An 18,346-nucleotide genomic window follows, 5' to 3' on the forward strand; every position below is an offset into this window, starting at 1 on the left:
ATTTTTTTTACAAATATTGGGCTTCAATGACTCTTATGTTAATTAAATTTTAAACACTTACATAGAAGTGTTTCTAACAAACTACAAATTTCTTATGTCAATACAATAGCTAGATGGTACTAAAATATTGAGTAGTATGTGAGTATTTAAACAAAATATTGCCAATAATTTTATTGTTCAATTAATTGCGCCTCTTAATTAAGCGTTTTATATGTGGAAATGAAGCACATATACGCCGCGTTAGCTTGATCCGCAGTATAATCTTTTCACAATAAATGGCCTAGTGACTTCCTTGATAAATGCAACTATGGCTTAGTGAGACAAAGTTGTACTTCGGATCGATCTTACGGCGATCTTATGGCGGTTCACCAATAAAACGTAGCAGCAACTAATCTTTTGGCATATTGTATAATCAAAAAAGTGTCTCCGAGTCTTTAACTTGTTATTCTATAATACTAGGTACTATTGACTAAATGTGTCACTTTCACATTTCATAGCTAAAAGAACGTGCTAAATGACTATCAAAAGAATATCATTGTGGTAGACACCGTTCATGATTTTGTTCTTTTACAATACAAATATCTTTCAATACCTTAGTAGGCTTAAATACAAAACCGAGCACAGCTCATTATCCAAGTTTCCCGTTTAAACACCTTTCTTTCCTTACATTTAAGGTTTACAAGAGCCACGTGTTCGACGCTTCATAGAATATGACCAATAGGAAAGCCTGAGAGAATCACACCTCGATATGGTCATCGTTTATTGGTGGATGTTTTAGTTTCTTGGGGTTGAGTATAGCCATCTTCTGTGTGCGTGTGTGCCATACGTACACTTTGGTACAGTTGTCTGCTAGCGGCTCGAGATCTTTTACAGTCGCGAAGTACTTTAGTATCTCGCTCTCCTGGAATTTAAAAAGAAATCGTGTGAGATGGTTGATTATAGCGGCCACAAAGAACAATTTAATAAGGAACCACTTTATTGTAGCCCTGGAAACAATTCAATTTTTAGATCAAACTGAAAAATTAGATTTTTAGTTACTTTGAAACTATTAACGGTTGTCAAATATTTTGTAGCGTGAAGTTACAACTGCAAAGAGGAGCGCTTATCAATCCGCACAAAAATATACTACTACAGCAGATTTATTAATCGTTTGTGTGAACTATCGAGCTCACGATAAGCACATTAAATTTGGTATAGTCGACCTATTTAGTGAATCACCATTTATGACAGTGTGGGTTAATTCACAAGAGCTTGAATGAATTGAACGAAAGAAACGCCGTCATTTGTCGTCATTTGTGAGTGTCGCTGTCTTTGTCTCCCTGTATATTGTAAGCAAGCACATTGCTTCTTCTTCATTATTCAAGAACAAAATCAAAATATATTAATTACTGTACATTCATAATAACAAAAGAAAACTATAACCTAGTCAAATAACTCGCCCCTCGCCATTCCCGCCCCAAAGGTGCCCATAACGCTTGCGGCATTTCCACGTTGGATAGCTATGGACAGCCTTTGCACCAGAAATGACTCGGAGCGAGGGTCCTCCCCTTTTTGCCTGAGTCGACGGCCCAAATCACCTACAAAACGCCTACAAATCAAAATTATATAATATCTCCACATTATTATAAGGATTAAGCAGCAAAACCCAAGGCAGAAAGATTTGATGGTTCACTACACAGATTTTACTACAATGGAGTTTTTTTTATATTTTATTTATTTTATAATTGTCACTTTCTGAATATACTTTTATTAATCATTTTCTGGTGGGCATTTAGACATTATCATGCAGTCTGTTCGTGCCAGGCCAGCTCTTGTGAATCGACATCTCGTGTACATTAGAAAAAAAAGTTGGCCCTATTTATAATGTAGGTGATTAGTCTTGTTTGACATTGAAACAAGGTAAAGGAATGCTTTGGTCGACCACACACAGTAAAGTACAAAAACTTACACAGTGCAAGTGTGAGCAACCTACACGAAAAGCAAATTGTGGGTTTTTTTTTGTAAAAAAAAACTGCCAGAATTTGTTCGATTCAGCTAAAGCTTCCGTTTATTTAACAGTTGCTTGTCTTTTTTAGGGAAACCAAAGGTAGCCATAACCAGTTTGTAATTTTTAAGAATGAACGTTTAAATTAACTGATTTGTGTTGTAATAAATCAATTTGTCGCGTGTATCCTTATCACATGCGTACACAATGCGCGAAAGGTAATTAAAGCGTCTATTACCTACAGATCAGTTATTTCACTGTCGTCGTTTGTACATAAAGCGAAAATAGCTACCAGTGACGTTCTGCATACAATCTGACATGGTCACCGTTCCAAGCGCGCAACATATTTGCCCTTTTTCTTCACGTTTTATCAAGAAAATTTGATTACATTTAAAATTTGAACATTTATTTTGAAAAATTTTAAAGACTTAAATTATTTTAATTAGCTTTTTTTGCTAATGTATAAATACAAGGTTTCCTTTTATATCCCTTTTAAGTTTTTTTGCGACTAAGCATCCTAACGTCTTAAACTTTTGTGATTTTCACTCAGTCAAAATACCACAAACGGGACTTAAGTATCACTCTTACACACACGAGTAATATTTACCTCGACGCAAGGTGGCCGTGGTCACGAGTAGATTGAAGTGTGGGGTGTCAAGTCTGCCTAGCAGCGCGAGTCCTTCGAACTCGCGCTGATAAATATTACTCGTGTGTGTTAGCGTGATAAGTCCCGTTGGTGGTATTTTGACTATAAGCATCCTAAGCTCGTTATTTTACTGATCCGTTTTATCATAACATTCGGCGACTTAGAAGTTTTGTATGAGCGAGTACACACACAGTATACAGCATTTATTGTGATTGAACTCACTATATACTAGACTACGATACGATAAAACGGACCGCTGCGTGAACGTGCCCTAACGTCACGCTACGGCACATTTGGGATCAGTAAAAGTGCTAATAATGAATACTAACGCCACTTATGAAAATAAGGTTATTGATTACCGTAGCCGGGTTAGCTGTAGAAACAAGGTCGGGTAACAGTACTTGGCAATTTTAGGCTCATTATGCCTGGTGATGTAACTACATTTTTCCTTTACATTTTAGTAATTAATATACAATAGCCCATACCCGTGGTTTCGCACGCATAAATCACACACAATTTTATAGCACGTGCAATTCGAAACCGCAATGACACATTCTCTGTATCCGTCGTGTTAAATAAATAAATATCACGGGACAATTCATTCACACCAATTGACCTAGTCCCAAAGTAAGCTTAGCAAAACTTGTGTTATGCGTACTAAGCTGTGTTATGCTACTTATATAGAATCTATTATTATAGTTAGTTACATACTTAAATAACAAACATTTGTATTTTTTATACAAATATCTGCCCCGACACGGGAATCGAACCCGGGACCTCAAGCTTCGTAGTCAGGTCAGGTTCTCTAACCACCACTAGGTCGTCTGGTGTTATCATGTATTTGTAATAATATTATTGTGTCTTGTGTGGTTGTGAATACTTATGGTGCGGTTGCGAGAATTTTTTCTTTGAATCTGATACGTATCGTTTGTAGTAGTATGTACTAAAGTATAATATATCGTTACCTACTAACCTTAGCTACGTGCTTGCTACTAACTAATCTACTATTGTTTGAAACGCGCTGTCATCGTTTATCCACCATTACCTCTCATATTTCCTTTACTAGATTTTTTTACCGTGCAACGGCAAAACCCAATAAACAATGGCAAGATCCTGTGATGGCCAGAGCCATATTTTTATTTTTAATTAACTACTTTTGTTTTGCTCACCATCAAATTCGTGTCAGTAGGCACAGGGCTCGATATTCTCATGCGATTGTACGTTTATTGTTATTAAAATACGTATCACCAAAGGATGTTGATAGAGCCATGCGTCCGATATAAAAATCTATAAGTGAAAGCCGATAACGCGGTCGTACCCGTATGACGAACAAAAATCGGCACTGTAATTATATTAACTATCTGAAATTAAAATGCGACCTACATTGTGAATAGAATCATTAATGAATGAACGTTGGAACTTGGAACGCTACCTACGGGTGAAGTAAATAAAAGGCATTTTTAAACATGGTTATGCAAATATGTTATTTTTTGAATGCGCTATTTTAAGTTGCACAACTATACGAATTGCCGCCATTCTATCAAAATTACCTGAATGAACTAAAATAATTTCTTGGCTCACCCGTCAGTCAGGTATTACAGGATGAAGGTATAAAGAGATAGTTAATGATATCGCGAGTGCCCGCGCGTGAGACTATATCTGCTATGCAGCATGCAGCCTCTGATTAATCTGTGCGAATAAACCAAGACAGCATCACATTTAACTGTCACATCAAATTTGTTAACAAATGGCGAAAGGTCTTAGAATAAAAACAAAAGACACTCGAAACTAACCTGGAACCCAGATTGAACTTTTCTAGAAAATTTTGCTTCCGGATAGTCCAAGAACAGAGTAGCGTTGATGGCGAAGCCAGCCATGTCAAGGGGGAAGGGCCTGTAGGGTTTCCATAGAGCACTGAACCCTGAGACCTTCCCATCGGTGACCAAGGGTCTTTCCACCCGCATGCCGCCAACTATGCCCACCGGCCATACACCCACTCTCTTCACCTTTCTCATCTGAAATTAAAATTTAGAACATTTGAGTATTTGTTTTTTTTTTAATCAGCCATAAAACGTTTAAAACTAATTTAAAAAAAAGTTCAATATCTCAAAAACAGCTGAACCGATTTTGATAAAACATGGCTTCTTAGCCATCGCTAGAAAACCGCATTCAAATCGGCCTACCCGTTTAAGACCTACGGTGCTACAGACACACACACACACACACACACACACACACACACACACACACACACGCGCACGCACGCACGCACGCACGCACGCACTCACGCACTATACAATACACTATAAAATATATCACAATTTTTTTTTCTCATCCAACCCTGTCGTGTGGGGTATCGTTGGTTACGTCTTTTTAAACCATTAGGGGTTTGCTAAGACGATTTTTCAATTCATTGATTTTTTTGCGAAATATTCTACTTTAAAGTGCAAATTTTGATTAAAATCGAGCTCCCCCCCCCTCTAAAATCTAAACCGGTGGGTGGAAAAATTTGAAAAAATTCAGTATGGTAGTAAGTATATCAAACTTTCAAGGAAAACTATAACGGCTAAGTTTTCTTGAGAATTATTAGTAGTTTAATCTGTCATCTCCCAGGATAACAGGATCAAAGGAATTTGGGCACAAATTTGTGCCTCTGGGAGAGGACAGGTTAAGAGTAAATAGCAGTCTAAGGTATAAAATATGCCTAAACTTGGAAGATTCCGTATAAAATACGAAATCCTTAGAAAAATGTTTCTTATTTTTTTCGTAATGGCTACGGAACCGTATTTTGGGCGTGTCCGACACGCTCTTGGCCGGTTTTTTTCTTGTATCTGATACAAACTTAAATCTCTATTTCAATAGTTACTGAACTATAACAAATTAGGTACTTAACATATATTTGTATGATAATTAAAGCAAAACCGCAACATTATCAGCCGTTATCTTTGCAATTAATATGTACTCCAAATATACCTACATTATGTACCTACTTGAATATTATGAAGTGTTTGAAAACACTCGACCCAGTACAACTAGGAGTAAAGATAGTATGAGTTCATGTTCCAGGAAGTGTACAATTTTAAATGTTGAAAAAACAGAATAAAAAAATCAGTTAAGAGTGTGTTACGCGCAATGTGGGGTTCCGTAGCTACCTACTAATATGTGGCAAATAGTCAATACTAAGTTATGATCGACTATTACTCGTTCACTTGTAAAACATACAAAGCTGTGATAGTTTTCCCTTTAAAATCATTAGATATACTACCATAATGATTTTTTTCCGATTTTTTAAGCTAACGGCTTAGCTTGTGGTAGGGAGAGGACACTTGCCTCTAACAAAATTAGCACTTTTAAGGGGCTGTTTCACCATCCATTGATTAGCGTTAACCGACGGTTAAATGTGATGCCGTCTCCGTCTATTTGAACAAAATAAATAGAGACGGCATCACACCTAACCGCCAGTTAACACTAATCAATGGATGGTGAAACAGCCCCTAAGTCTAATATTTTGCAAATGGATTCCTAAATAAAAAAATGGTTTTAACAAACATTATTCAATGTTCAGGCACGAGAGATCCGTTTCCTAAAATACAATACTTACAATACAATACAATTACTCTTTATTGTACACCAGAAATAGTAAGCGATACAGAAAACCGGTACACAGAGAAAATTACAAGGTAAGCAATAGGCGGCCTTATAGCTTAAGAGCGATCTCTTCCAGGCAACCTTTTTACAGAGAGAAGGAAGGACTAGTTTACAACAGGTGGTGCATTAACAGTAGATCAGAAAGTTAAAATGCAACAAAAACTCATCTACACATATAAAAGTTAAAAGTATCCGTTGGATTTAAAACATCTCTTTCCTGAGATACTGATGTACCAAAAAATCCATTATTCTATAACATCTACTTTCTAAAAACATATATTCTTAAAAATAATACACCTAAAACCTTTGTTTCCTAGAATATCCATTTCCCTATTAGATAAATTTCCCAAAACGTCAATTTAGCTAAATGCCTTTTTCCCAGAACATTCATTCCCAAAAACGCCCGTCACCATATGAAATATACTTTAAAATTAGGAAACAGATCTTCTAGGATTTGGTTATTACTGGAAACGTGTCTAACTAACTAAACTACAATTTAGATGCTATAGGAAACGTATTTTGTCAGGTTTTCATAGCTTAGGAAACGGATCTTCTAGACTTTGGTTATTACTGGAAACATGTCTACTAGAATTTGGATGGTATGGGAAACGTATCATCTCAGATTGGATATCTTAGAAAACGGATATTCTATGATATTGTAGAAAATGGATCTTGTAGGATTTTGATGTTTTAAGAAACGGATCTCTAATGCCTAATATTTTAAACTACTCAATAGAATATATGATTATGTTATCTGTTATTTGTTTTGAGAATGTTTCATGAATTAACATTTAAGATTTGTTTACATTTGGAACAAAACACAACAAGAATGTAATGTTTCATAAACAAGATATTATGAAAGTGGCAAAGTAAACATAGTAAATGAAATGCTTGACTTTCTCTCGTGGTATGATATCGTTAATATAAACAGTGAAAGGTGCATCAGCAAATGAAATGAGGGCTACCGCGTATGAATTCGCCGCTAGAGGCGCTAGTGTAGCGTGAGGTCTGTGAAATGTCAAATGTCTCTGTTTTTGGGTGAGCTACGCGGGTTTATTTATAATTAGAACAATTTTGTGAATGTTTTGCAATAACTGAAATTAATATGGCAAATATGCGTTATGGGGCAATGAATGTCTGTGTTTTGAGAATTTTTTGTCTTTCGGAAACCTTTGTCCTCCTAGCATGCTCGATATTTTTATGGTTCGGTTTGTGTTTTCACGCCCTTAATAAAAAACTATCCACTATACCTCAGGCAGGACCTCTGTCTACAATGGCGCCAACTAGCCCTCATTGAGATAGGCAGTTAAATCTATCACAGAGTAATTCTAATTAAATAGATTTAATTACATTTTACTCGTTTGCTACATACAATGTCGCAATATAATCAATTTGCGAGAAAACTCTACATTCACTTTTTTTTAACTCTACATTCACTATACCTATACATGTTTAATTAAACAAATATTAAGTAAGTAAATAAGAAATACTTAAATCTCAAATTTTTACTTCGTAAAAACTTAATATCTAATATCTATAGTAAGACAAAATGTACTTACAGAAATCTGCAAAGGAAAATAACAAAATCATATTATTTATTAGGAATTGAAATCAATTCAGTTGTAGTTGTTGTTGAGAAAAAAACATTCAACAATGGAAAGAAGTTTTTGTACATAAGTAGTCTATAGTCTTGCTTCTTCTGATAATTTCTGAATTATTGGCCAGAAATGTCGTTTTTTTTTCTGGACAAGGCTATTATCATACCTGTGCGATTTTTCTTGCATGTCTGATGCATAATACTGACTTGCAAGTGGTTTTGGAGGTCTAAACTGGGCTTTAAAACGACTATTTTGACTCACCTCTTCAAAAACTTTTAAAGAGTAGGTGTTGTCATCATCCATGAAGAAAACAACTCCGGGCGCTCCCTCCGGCGTCTGCAGATATTTTCGGAGCCAATCCAGCGCCAAGTTTCTCTGTTCAACCCCACTTGCCTGCAAATATACGAATAATGTAAAAAAATATTGAAAACGAACGGGATTGTGGAAGAAAAACAAATATAATAAACAGTTGTTTGTTATTAGTTCAAAACAAAATAATGTTTCTCACGTTTTATATAATCTGACACGTTAATAGTTACTAACGCAGTAGATTTAATATTAAAAATAATACTAGATATATTTGTTATGAGATATAGATCGCGATCACCTTCAATGAGCTTCCGATATATCGACACGCTTGCATGCATTATGTATGATCCCGTAGCAAAATATATCTAGTGTAAATAACCGTGAATCATTAAAAACTGTTATTAAAAGTAATATTATTTCGTTGGTATTACGGTACAGATTTAAATGGTGACCTACTGGGAGGGAACCTTTTCACAATAAAGTCATCGAGGCAATACATTGAGGAATTACTATGTACAATTCGTCATCGAGCCACGGCAGTAGCAATGTAAAGCAAACATCGTTTATGAAAATCTGAAAATCAGGTTGGCAAGCTCGAAAGTGAATCCAAATTGAAAATAAAGAAAAAAATAGTTTCCATGACTGTACCTATGTCCTAGCTAAGGTACCTACCTATTACGCATTTGTTACCGATATTTTTTTATCTGCGGTAACAATCCTATTTATTTTTAACTTGCCGCCATTTCATGCTGCCAGCACTATCGAATATCGTGAAAAAAATCTCAGTACCTAAGTCAGAAATCAAATATTTACGCTCTACATTTTAAACAGTCAATATCTAACTAGACAACAAACAGACAGAGTTATTGGATCAAAGTCAAAGTCAAAGTCAAAATATCTTTATTCAATTTAGGCTATAACAAGCACTTATGAATGTCAAAAAAAAATCTACCACCGGTTCGGAAAAACCTCTGCTGAGAAGAATCCGGCAAGAAACTCAACGAGGTATATATATATTTTTTTAAAACAGATTTACAATATTATTAAATGATATGTATACATCACAAGTATTTAACACAACTTTATTTTTAACACAGTAGGTTCGCTATTTGAAGGGATCGCTAATGCGGATCGGAATTATTTCCAAATATCCCTGTCCATGATATAATCATTAACTTTATAATACGCCTTTGATATTAATGTCTTCTTGACAATAGATCTGAATTTTGTATCCGTTTCATTTATGATATTTTTTGGAATTTATTATAAAAACGTATGCAATTTCCCAGAAAAGACTTTTTGGTTTAGCCAGTCTGTAAGATGGAACTTTAAGCTTCCCTGTGTTTCTAGTAGCCTTTGGCTTATCGACGTTAGTGGGAAAATCACATATGTTCTTCCTAACATACATGATTATTTCAAAAACATAAAGCGACGGCAGGGTTAGGATATCTGTTTCCTTAAAAAAAGATCTTAAAGATTCACGCGTCTTCAAATTATAAATTGCTCTAATTGCTCTCTTTTGTAAGATAAAAATTGACTCAATGTCTGCAGCAGATCCCCATAAAATAAGGCCGTACGAAATAATGCTATTAAAGTAAGCAAAATACACCAACAATGACCAATTTAATCATAGTCAAATATGTATTGAAGTTAACCTAAATATTATAAATAATAAATAAACATTTGTAAATATTTATTGTAGTTGTGGTGTGGTACAAAACTTATTCGAACTTTTTCAGCTTTTATTATTGCAAAATGTGCTAAATTTTAATATTAATACAGTTAAACAAAAAACAACATTTAAAGATAAGGGCATAATTACATTATGTTAAGCGATTTAATTTAAAAGTCATAATTATAATTCATCAGACAAAAAAATTAGTCAAAACGTTGGTTAGTTAATCATAAAAAAAGCCAACATACACAATACCAACTAGTGTTGTAACTTGGCATCTTGAATAAACAAATATTCACATCCATAACCTGAAATTTATTGGGGACTTTATTTATCGAATAACAATGTTTTCTAAAATAAAACTACAAAAGGTTTACAATAGACCGGGCTTTGTTCACGCCTTATTCACAGGCCAAGATACTTACGGTGCGATTTGAACTTTTAGGTAGTACCTATACGAAAACGTGCCTCATACAGCTATTTGGCGAGGCACCCTTAACCAAGACTTAGAAGGGCGGTAACAGACTAGCGTTTCATTTGCGCGTAAAAGATCGTTTTTGGAAGCCTGTGGACGCGCGTACAAGCTCATGTTTGTATCGTACCGTCCCGCAGACGCTAATATTATTTAATATGAGAGTGAGAGGGATGGTACTATACGAACGTCGATTTTTGAATTTCCTAGTAGCTCTTCTAGTGCACTTTTGTTTCCTTCTAGCGTTAAATAAGTAGAAATGAGCGCGTAAACGCGCGTTTAGTTTTATCCACCGTGTACGTAAGCGCGTATGCCAAAAATTACCATATACGCGCAGAATAAACGATAGTTTAAAACCGCCCTACAAGGACCCCGCTATAAATACCTTTATACAGGTTGTTATGTAAATGGTAGAGAGGGCACTTAGTAGTTAGGGACATTAAATAGTAAATTTAGGTTTGGTAAAAGTGCCACAATTTTCCAGATTTACTAACTAAAAGCGTCTCCTTCGTCAGTATTTTAACGATTTTCTTTAAAGTTTTCTGAGTAAAAGTTGACAATGTGTATTTTTAAATAAGCATTAAACAGGCTGGTTTTTTTACGCTATTAGGTAATAAGAATTATTGCAGTTTTTTTTATCGCAAGAGCTCAAAGTTCAAGGAATGTGCGATCAAAAACACAAAAAAAAAATATTATGGTTTTTTATCACAAACTTACGGTAGTTCCAGGCTGATGCTTATCTGATTTATGTATTCAGCAATATTAAAAAAAGAAAAATAGGTAATAAAAGAATAATAAAAAAAAACAAGAAAAGAACCACAGTCAAAAACTTGAACAAGGTTGGCACTCTTAAGAAAAAAATGGTGGCACTTTTACTACACCTAAACTCACCTTTTAGAACATTCTAAGTGCCCTGTTCCAAAGGTCATAAATTGTTAAATTTGCACCTAACAACCTGTTTAAAGCGAGAACAGAATAGTTACGAAATATATGAGACTTTCGGATTTCCTTGGGAAATAACATACTTAATGAAACATTTGTCGAAAATTTTAACCAAAAATGTGTAGTAAAGATTTTAAGTAAGTCAAAGTACCTACTTTTTAGCAGCAGTCCTCAGAAAGCATGATAAAATAATTGTAGTATTTTGAAGCATGTTATAATGCCTCGGAACAAGTTAAAAGTAAAAAAGTTTTGAGAATGGAAAAAAAGGCGATAAGGCCGCCTATTGTTCACCAAGAAAAAAAATGTATACATACATCTCTCTTTTCTGTACTGCTTTCTATATTGTGGTGTACAACAAAGAGTTATTGTATAACAAGGGTGATTGCTACAATATTCAGTCCTAACTGTAGAATTTTTTTTTATTCTACAACTTTGCATAACACATATTTGTGTAAGTAGAACAAGGAATTATGCAATCAACATTTCACACATATGTGCTAAATGTAGTTATTTATTATGTATCTATCAATTACGTGTTTTGTTTGTTTAGCTAGTAATAGAGACGCATTGGTGTATACTGTAAGTCTTTATTATCCATAAATAAATAAATAAAATCAATAAATAAATCTATCAAAAGCGCACAAAATTCATTAAGTGATATGTCCATGATGCACAAAGTATTTTTAACAGGTTATTATTTGTCCTACATGACATAAGGTCATACACATATACGCATTTAGCAATGTGCAAGAATATTTAGTGTATGTATAATTTTCCTTAACGAATCACGTTTGTGACATTGCAGCCTATATAATGACATCTCACTGCAGAGCCCAGGCCTCCTTTCAGAATGAGAGGACTTGGACTATAGTTCCCAGGCTGGCCTAGATTGAATTACGAACTTCATACACACCATTGAATTACTTATCAGGTTTGTGCAGGTTTCCTCTCGATTTTTTCCTTAACCATAAAGCTTGTGGTAAATTTGAAATGTGATTTTGCACGTAATTTTTGAAAAACTCAGAAGGACACACATCCAGACTTGAACCCATGAGCCTCTTCTTGAGAGACCATAGATAGGTCAAACTATGAGACTACCACAACAATTCAATAAATGAAAATTTATTCGTAGCCACTCGTAAATTATAACTTTTACTACAGCGGCATAATATTTAGTTTCCTTGTCTTAATACTTAGTTTTTATGGTTACATACCTCAAAGGGAAAAAGAGACACTCTTATAAGCAATGACCAACTGGAAACAGTATATTGATATTGATATTGATATAGTAAGTATGCAAAACAGGAAACAGGCCATACAAACTTCTGTTTTCTCGATAGTAACAAAAGTTTTCACATGTCAAAATATTTTTTTTTATAAGAATTTGCAATGAGACCGTACAGTGTACATCCTTGTCTTGCTTTAATCATGCATTTCTTATTATGTAAATATAATTATAAAAAGAATTTCACATACCGTGGAATGTTTCGCCTTATTTGTTTTAACATTGAGATGGGTATATTTAATAGTTGACTCCTTCAGCAAATTCTCAACGAGCTTGGTTTTTTTTTCCGAGTCCTCAATGACTATCCAGTGGAAATTCTTCACCAGCATCAGAGTCTGTGATAACCTGTGTGAGAAAAATACAGTAACATAATTACACTTAGAGCCCACAAAATTGATATATTTAAAGAAAACTAACTGATACATGGCATTTCATCTGCATCCTGCAGGAAATTCACACTTGTCTTGAATGAAATATCACCTTATTCCTAACCTATGTGCACATCATCCTGTGACATCGCAGCACTCTTTTAGTGGTGTTGCGTCACTGTAGGTATGCATAGGCCTAGACATACGTATCTGCAGCTACATAATATGTCTTTTTTCTTTTTTACGGGTGTTGCTCAGTGTGCCTAGTGGAGAAGAGTGCCTGCTGCATATGTCTGAGGCTGACATAGTCACATTTGGTGTACTTAAGCTTTGTTAATAATAATAAAAAAAGAAAAATAGGCAGACACAGTAAAGTTTTAAAAATATTAGATCGCCTGGCCTATTTACAAAACTTTCTATGGCTTAGGGCAGGGGTCGGCCACCTTTTGAGTCGGAAAAGTCAAAAATAACAATTTACAAAATTTAAGAGCCACAAATTTAAATCAGTTTGGTTTTTGAGTTTTACTGATAGATACAAACAAACATAATTAAATTATTCCTATTTGTAATAAAAGTAAAGATTAGATGACGCGAGCGTATAGTTAGTCTAATTACCTACTCAATTAAATTTGTACAGCTGTTCAAAGATACCTTTAAGAAACAGGTAGCAGATTTATAAATAAAACTCGCTTACTTGAGCAATGAAGGTATTAATAATTTAACCATTGCCAAGCGCGTCGGCCAAATAAACATGATAGTTCATCTAATCAAGGGCAAATTCAACACGAGATGTAAAGGTAATCATAATCAGTGAACACATAAGTACCTTGTTAGATCAGCCTTCTGGGCCAACCTCGAATACGTAGGAGTTATCCCATATATCGTAGGCAAATAACCCACCACTTCCTGGTGAAACTGACACTGAAACGCTGGCTTACTATTAAACAAAAATAATACTACGAAAACCAACATCCCGAGCGCTAAGTATTGCTTTTTCACAATCTTTAAGTTAACAAAATGCATTTTACTATCACCACGGCCGCGCTTGTCGGCTTTTTACGTTAGCTAATGGAATATTAAAATTTAAACATAGCAATCCGTGTCGATTAAAAGCAACTCGGTTTACTGCAGACCATTTCCATTTCCCTGTATATTATACTACTCTTTGCTGCAGACGCTGTCGGTGCAATGCAATGCCAAATAGATTGCTGTCAATAGTCTGTCAAAATCCAAACGTCAATGCGTCGCGTCAAGTCAATTCAGGAGTTGCCAGCTCAAGAAAATCAGCTCCCTGCGATAGGAGCAGCAAAGCACATTATTTTATTATATCTAGTGCCACGCGTGATTTTGACAAAATCAGGCATTAATGACATTGTAATCAGAACCAAGGCACGCGTCATCGTGAATGAAGAGTCATTCATGGCGCGTGCGCTTGTAAAATGTGAATATTTGTAGTACTTATAGGTAGAGACCTATACTACTAATATTCACATTTTACAAGTTCAACCATCTAAAACACTAATAAAACCATATCACGATAATATCGTAATAATGTTGATGCCTATGGCATTGTTTATATTATAAATAATGTCATAGGCATTAATATTATTTTTTTGAAACAAAAACGGAGTCGTACTGAAATAAAATCGAGTTTCAATTCTTTTCATACAGCAGGTTACCGTAAAATTCAATGATAAACATTAAAATACAAAACAAACAACTAACAAATGTAAAACTTTTCTTAGTGCCAATGCGACGTGACGTTGTGTCTGCAAATAAAAAAAAAGAACTAAAAAAGGAAAAAATAAATTTAAGTAACATTTGTCACATGTAAGAGTATGTAGTAATTCTTACTGGTTTACTAATATGTTGCATAAAATCAAATCTCATAATTTCGTTTCTCCAACCTTTTAGTAGAATCATCATATCACTGAATTACTTTTCGCATGTATTTTTTCTCATACCATCATTTCTCATAATTTTGTATAGTAGAATATTAACATCACATAATATTGATGAGAATAATATTTACATGTTCGAATAGCAACTTTCAGAAAGACATAAGTATCTCATAATATTACTTTGCATAAGGATAATAAAAAGCAGAATAAAATTTTACTAAACATTTCTTGCAATTAAATAACGGTTATTATTTATGCAGCAGTAAGATTCTGGCGCTTCGCCGGCCGCTGCCGCGGCACGCTCGCTTCGCTTGCTCGGCTCGCGCGCTGTTGTGGTCGCAGTTCTAACCTAACCCGACCTACTATGTAGCTGCTGTTATGTTCTGGCGCTTTGCCTGTTGCTGTTACAGCACGCTTACTTTTGCTAAATATTGGCGATATTAATGTTCTGCTATTTAATATTCTGCAGAAGTATATTTGTCGATAAGAGTGTTCTGCTATTTGTTATTCTGAGAAATTACTATTATTCGAACTATTTCGAACTCATAATTATGAAAAGTTATGATTATGCAAAAGTTCGTTTCGTTCTTATGCAATTCGTTTAAAAATAAATTTGAGATACCTGTTATGAAAAGTGTATTTCGGAGAATCGATATTATGCAAGATAAAGGGAACCCAATTCTTACTACATTACTGTAGGTTCAGGATAACCCCTTATTTGGTTACTAGTCATTATAAGGAAGCGTGTGTAGTTAGATAACTAGTTAAGTTCTAGAGACGAGTATAAATAAGGGTGTTTTTGAAGTCGGTTGAAAAAATAACTTAAAATAAAACAATAATTTAAAACACATATTTTTTAAAACAAGTTTTTAGAAAAATAAAATTTATGTATCTTTTTTTTTATTCAACTGGATTGCAAACGAGTATGTGGGTCTCCTGTATGTATTATTATTATTTGTCACATGTATGTATTCGTATTAAGAATGCTTTAGGTTTAGTACAACCCCTGATAAGCCAGGATTTCAGTGGTTACTCGTCATTATAAGAAAGCGTGTACGTGTAGCTTAATTTCCAGAGACGGATAAATATGGATGTACTCCTTTTCATTTTTCATTTTGATTTCTTTTTAGTAAATTTTTTACCTTTTTAGTTAACTTTTTTTTGGAGACCGGAAGTGGTTGAAATATGGTTTGCAAATTTTGAAATTTCGACTTACACATACAAACATTGCAAGTTAAATAAAAGCTTGTGACTTGTAATAAAAATAATCTATTGACGAATGGTAAACGAGCCCAGGGCAGATCTCCTACCAGATGGACCGATCGTATTAGGGACTCCAGGTCCCCGAGGTTTAGCTCCATCGGCAGGGCTGCTATGGATAGAAGCCGATGGAAACAAAATCCATGTCAAATTTAGACCGCCCTTTGATGACCACGATCCTCGGTCATGAGGGTACAACTGTAATGGAATGGGCCTTAGATAATTTCAGAATGGCTATTTTCCTATCACTCGAAGTAATTTAATTTATTTACTAGGTTTCTTGGGAATTTATCCCCAAATTGGTCACACTTGTATGAACTGCGGTCCGAATTCTACTGATGATAAACAAAATAAAAGATAGGTAGGTACCATGGTTGGTGGTTGGATTTGGACATCATCGGACGTGTCGGACGTCGGACGTAGTCATTTCATTCACAATCCTGTGTAGTACGCAAGAAAGATGGCCAAAAAGGAACAAAATGCCGTCAGATTGTTAAGCTTGCCACCGTACAGCAGAGCTACTACGAAACTCGAAGTTCGTATCGTACCGTCTCTCTCGCTCTCGTATTAAATAGTATATGTGTCAGAGGGAACGCACGACACGAACTTTGAGTATCGTAGTAGTCCTGCAGGAACGGCGACCATGATAACACTCTGTCAAGATTCTAACGACTAAGAAAAAGTCACTTATCATTAGCAATTAGGTATAACGTAATACAATTTTGCTCGCATCGTATAATATACAATATAAAATCTAGCAAGCATTAATATTTAAGTACCTACTGTTTCGTCATTACTGATAGAACGAGAGATTAGGAATGCGCTATACTTACCTAAATTGAGGCTTCAACTTTCCTACGAGTTCGATAACGTAATTTCCATAAAAGTAAGTAAATCAAGGTTTGAAAATTACCACGAGCTTTACGGCGAAGAAAAATATCGTGAGGAAACCTGCACAAACCTCAGCAACTCAATGATGTAATTGGAGTTCCCAATACTCACTGGACCCATGTGAGAACAATGGTCCAATCCCTCTTATTCTGAGAGAAGACAATGTACCCAGCAGTGGGACGTATAGGCTGTGATGATGATGATGAAATCCAAGCTGTAACGAAGTAAATTCATAGGATATGTACCTACCTATCTCCTCTCTCTGGAGTACCTACTCCAGCCAGCGAAATAAAACTAGGTAGGTACCTACTTACCTTAATTAATTCTCTTACATACAAAATTTACTTGAACTCGATCCTTCGAACCCGTTGTTAGGCGACCATTAGGCCAGCAAAAGTCTCAAATTCATATAAAGTAATTGAGTAAAATTTAACTTGACTTAAAGGCTTAAGTTACCTGCACGGAGCTACCTAATAGGTAGGGGGTTCAACTAAGAAGCTCCGATGTAATAATGAGCTTAGTCTTGTAGCGGAAGCTAAGTGATGAGGTTTCTAGGGAATGCAAAATTTCTAGTAAGGTAATTTGAGTGCATGTTCGCTACCACACTGATTTCACTGGACGTACGTGGGTATGCTATCTTTAGATCATCCGTTGGGACGAGGTTGGGACCGAGTAGAAATTTCCTTTGTCCATATTTTTGATCACATGGAACTATAACCAGAGGCACTAAGAATGTAACGATCACGGATGACACAAAAATACCCGTTTTAAAAACAACATTCAATTCATTCATTCACCCCTCGTTTCTATTTGTGTTCCAAGTGAGATTTTCTTTTGTTTTCTTTAGCTTATTTTTTTATACATCTATTTTTTATTACAAGAATTGAGGGGCAAAGGCTAATTAGTTCTCAACGCTAAATAATGCCGTTCTGTGGGGGCTGAAAAATGTATGTTTTAAGCTAACAGGTAAGAAGGTTACAGTCCCGGGCAATGCGGTGTTACGGGTGGTAATGTAGGAGTATGGTGGTATACCGTTGGACCTCACGCAACGTCCAAAATACTGTAGGGGGAGGCTCCAATAGAGAGATCTCTCTCCAGGCAGGTGTTACGAGTATGCCTGGGGACCGAAGTCCGAAGGAAGAGCGTCGGAACTTGTATATTATTATATGCGACCGCGTTGAGACTCTTCGATAGCGCGATGTAGAACATGGTCGGGGTTTTTATCGTTATTCACCAGATGGCGCTAGGAGTCGCTACATCAACCCCCCTTTTTAGACCGGAGGTCGGCGTGTGTCATGTGGGCGCTTGCAGGTGCCAGTTGCTGGAGTGTGTTGCTCGGAGCCTTGTTGGCGAGCGTTGAGTTGGTC

General features: G+C 35.4%; 1 protein-coding gene across 1 annotated transcript; it reads right to left on the minus strand.

Annotated features, from left to right (window-relative positions):
* Positions 1-687: 687 nt before the first annotated feature.
* Positions 688-14,137, minus strand: LOC141429428 (galactosylgalactosylxylosylprotein 3-beta-glucuronosyltransferase I-like). Its single transcript, XM_074089731.1, has 5 exons — positions 13,754-14,137; positions 12,751-12,904; positions 8,138-8,269; positions 4,424-4,645; positions 688-901 (listed from the first exon to the last, which is right to left on the minus strand). Exons 1-5 carry the CDS (start codon positions 13,948-13,950, stop codon positions 737-739), a joined length of 870 nt encoding a protein of 289 aa, XP_073945832.1. The 5' UTR covers positions 13,951-14,137; the 3' UTR covers positions 688-736.
* Between the last annotated feature and the right edge of the window lie 4,209 nt (positions 14,138-18,346).

This window comes from Choristoneura fumiferana, chromosome 7, assembly GCF_025370935.1.
Source record: "Choristoneura fumiferana chromosome 7, NRCan_CFum_1, whole genome shotgun sequence".
NCBI lineage: Eukaryota > Metazoa > Arthropoda > Insecta > Lepidoptera > Tortricidae > Choristoneura > Choristoneura fumiferana.

Excerpts from the sequence above, each read along its gene's own strand:
- LOC141429428 (XM_074089731.1), bottom strand. The coding sequence starts at position 13,950 with ATGCATTTTGTTAACTTAAAGATTGTGAAAAAGCAATACTTAGCGCTC. Across the intron at positions 8,270-12,750 it reads ATAAGGCGAAACATTCCACG|GCAAGTGGGGTTGAACAGAG; the intron begins GTATGTGAAATT and ends GTATATTTGCAG. Across the intron at positions 4,646-8,137 it reads CTTTAAAAGTTTTTGAAGAG|ATGAGAAAGGTGAAGAGAGT; the intron begins GTGAGTCAAAAT and ends TTTTAATTTCAG.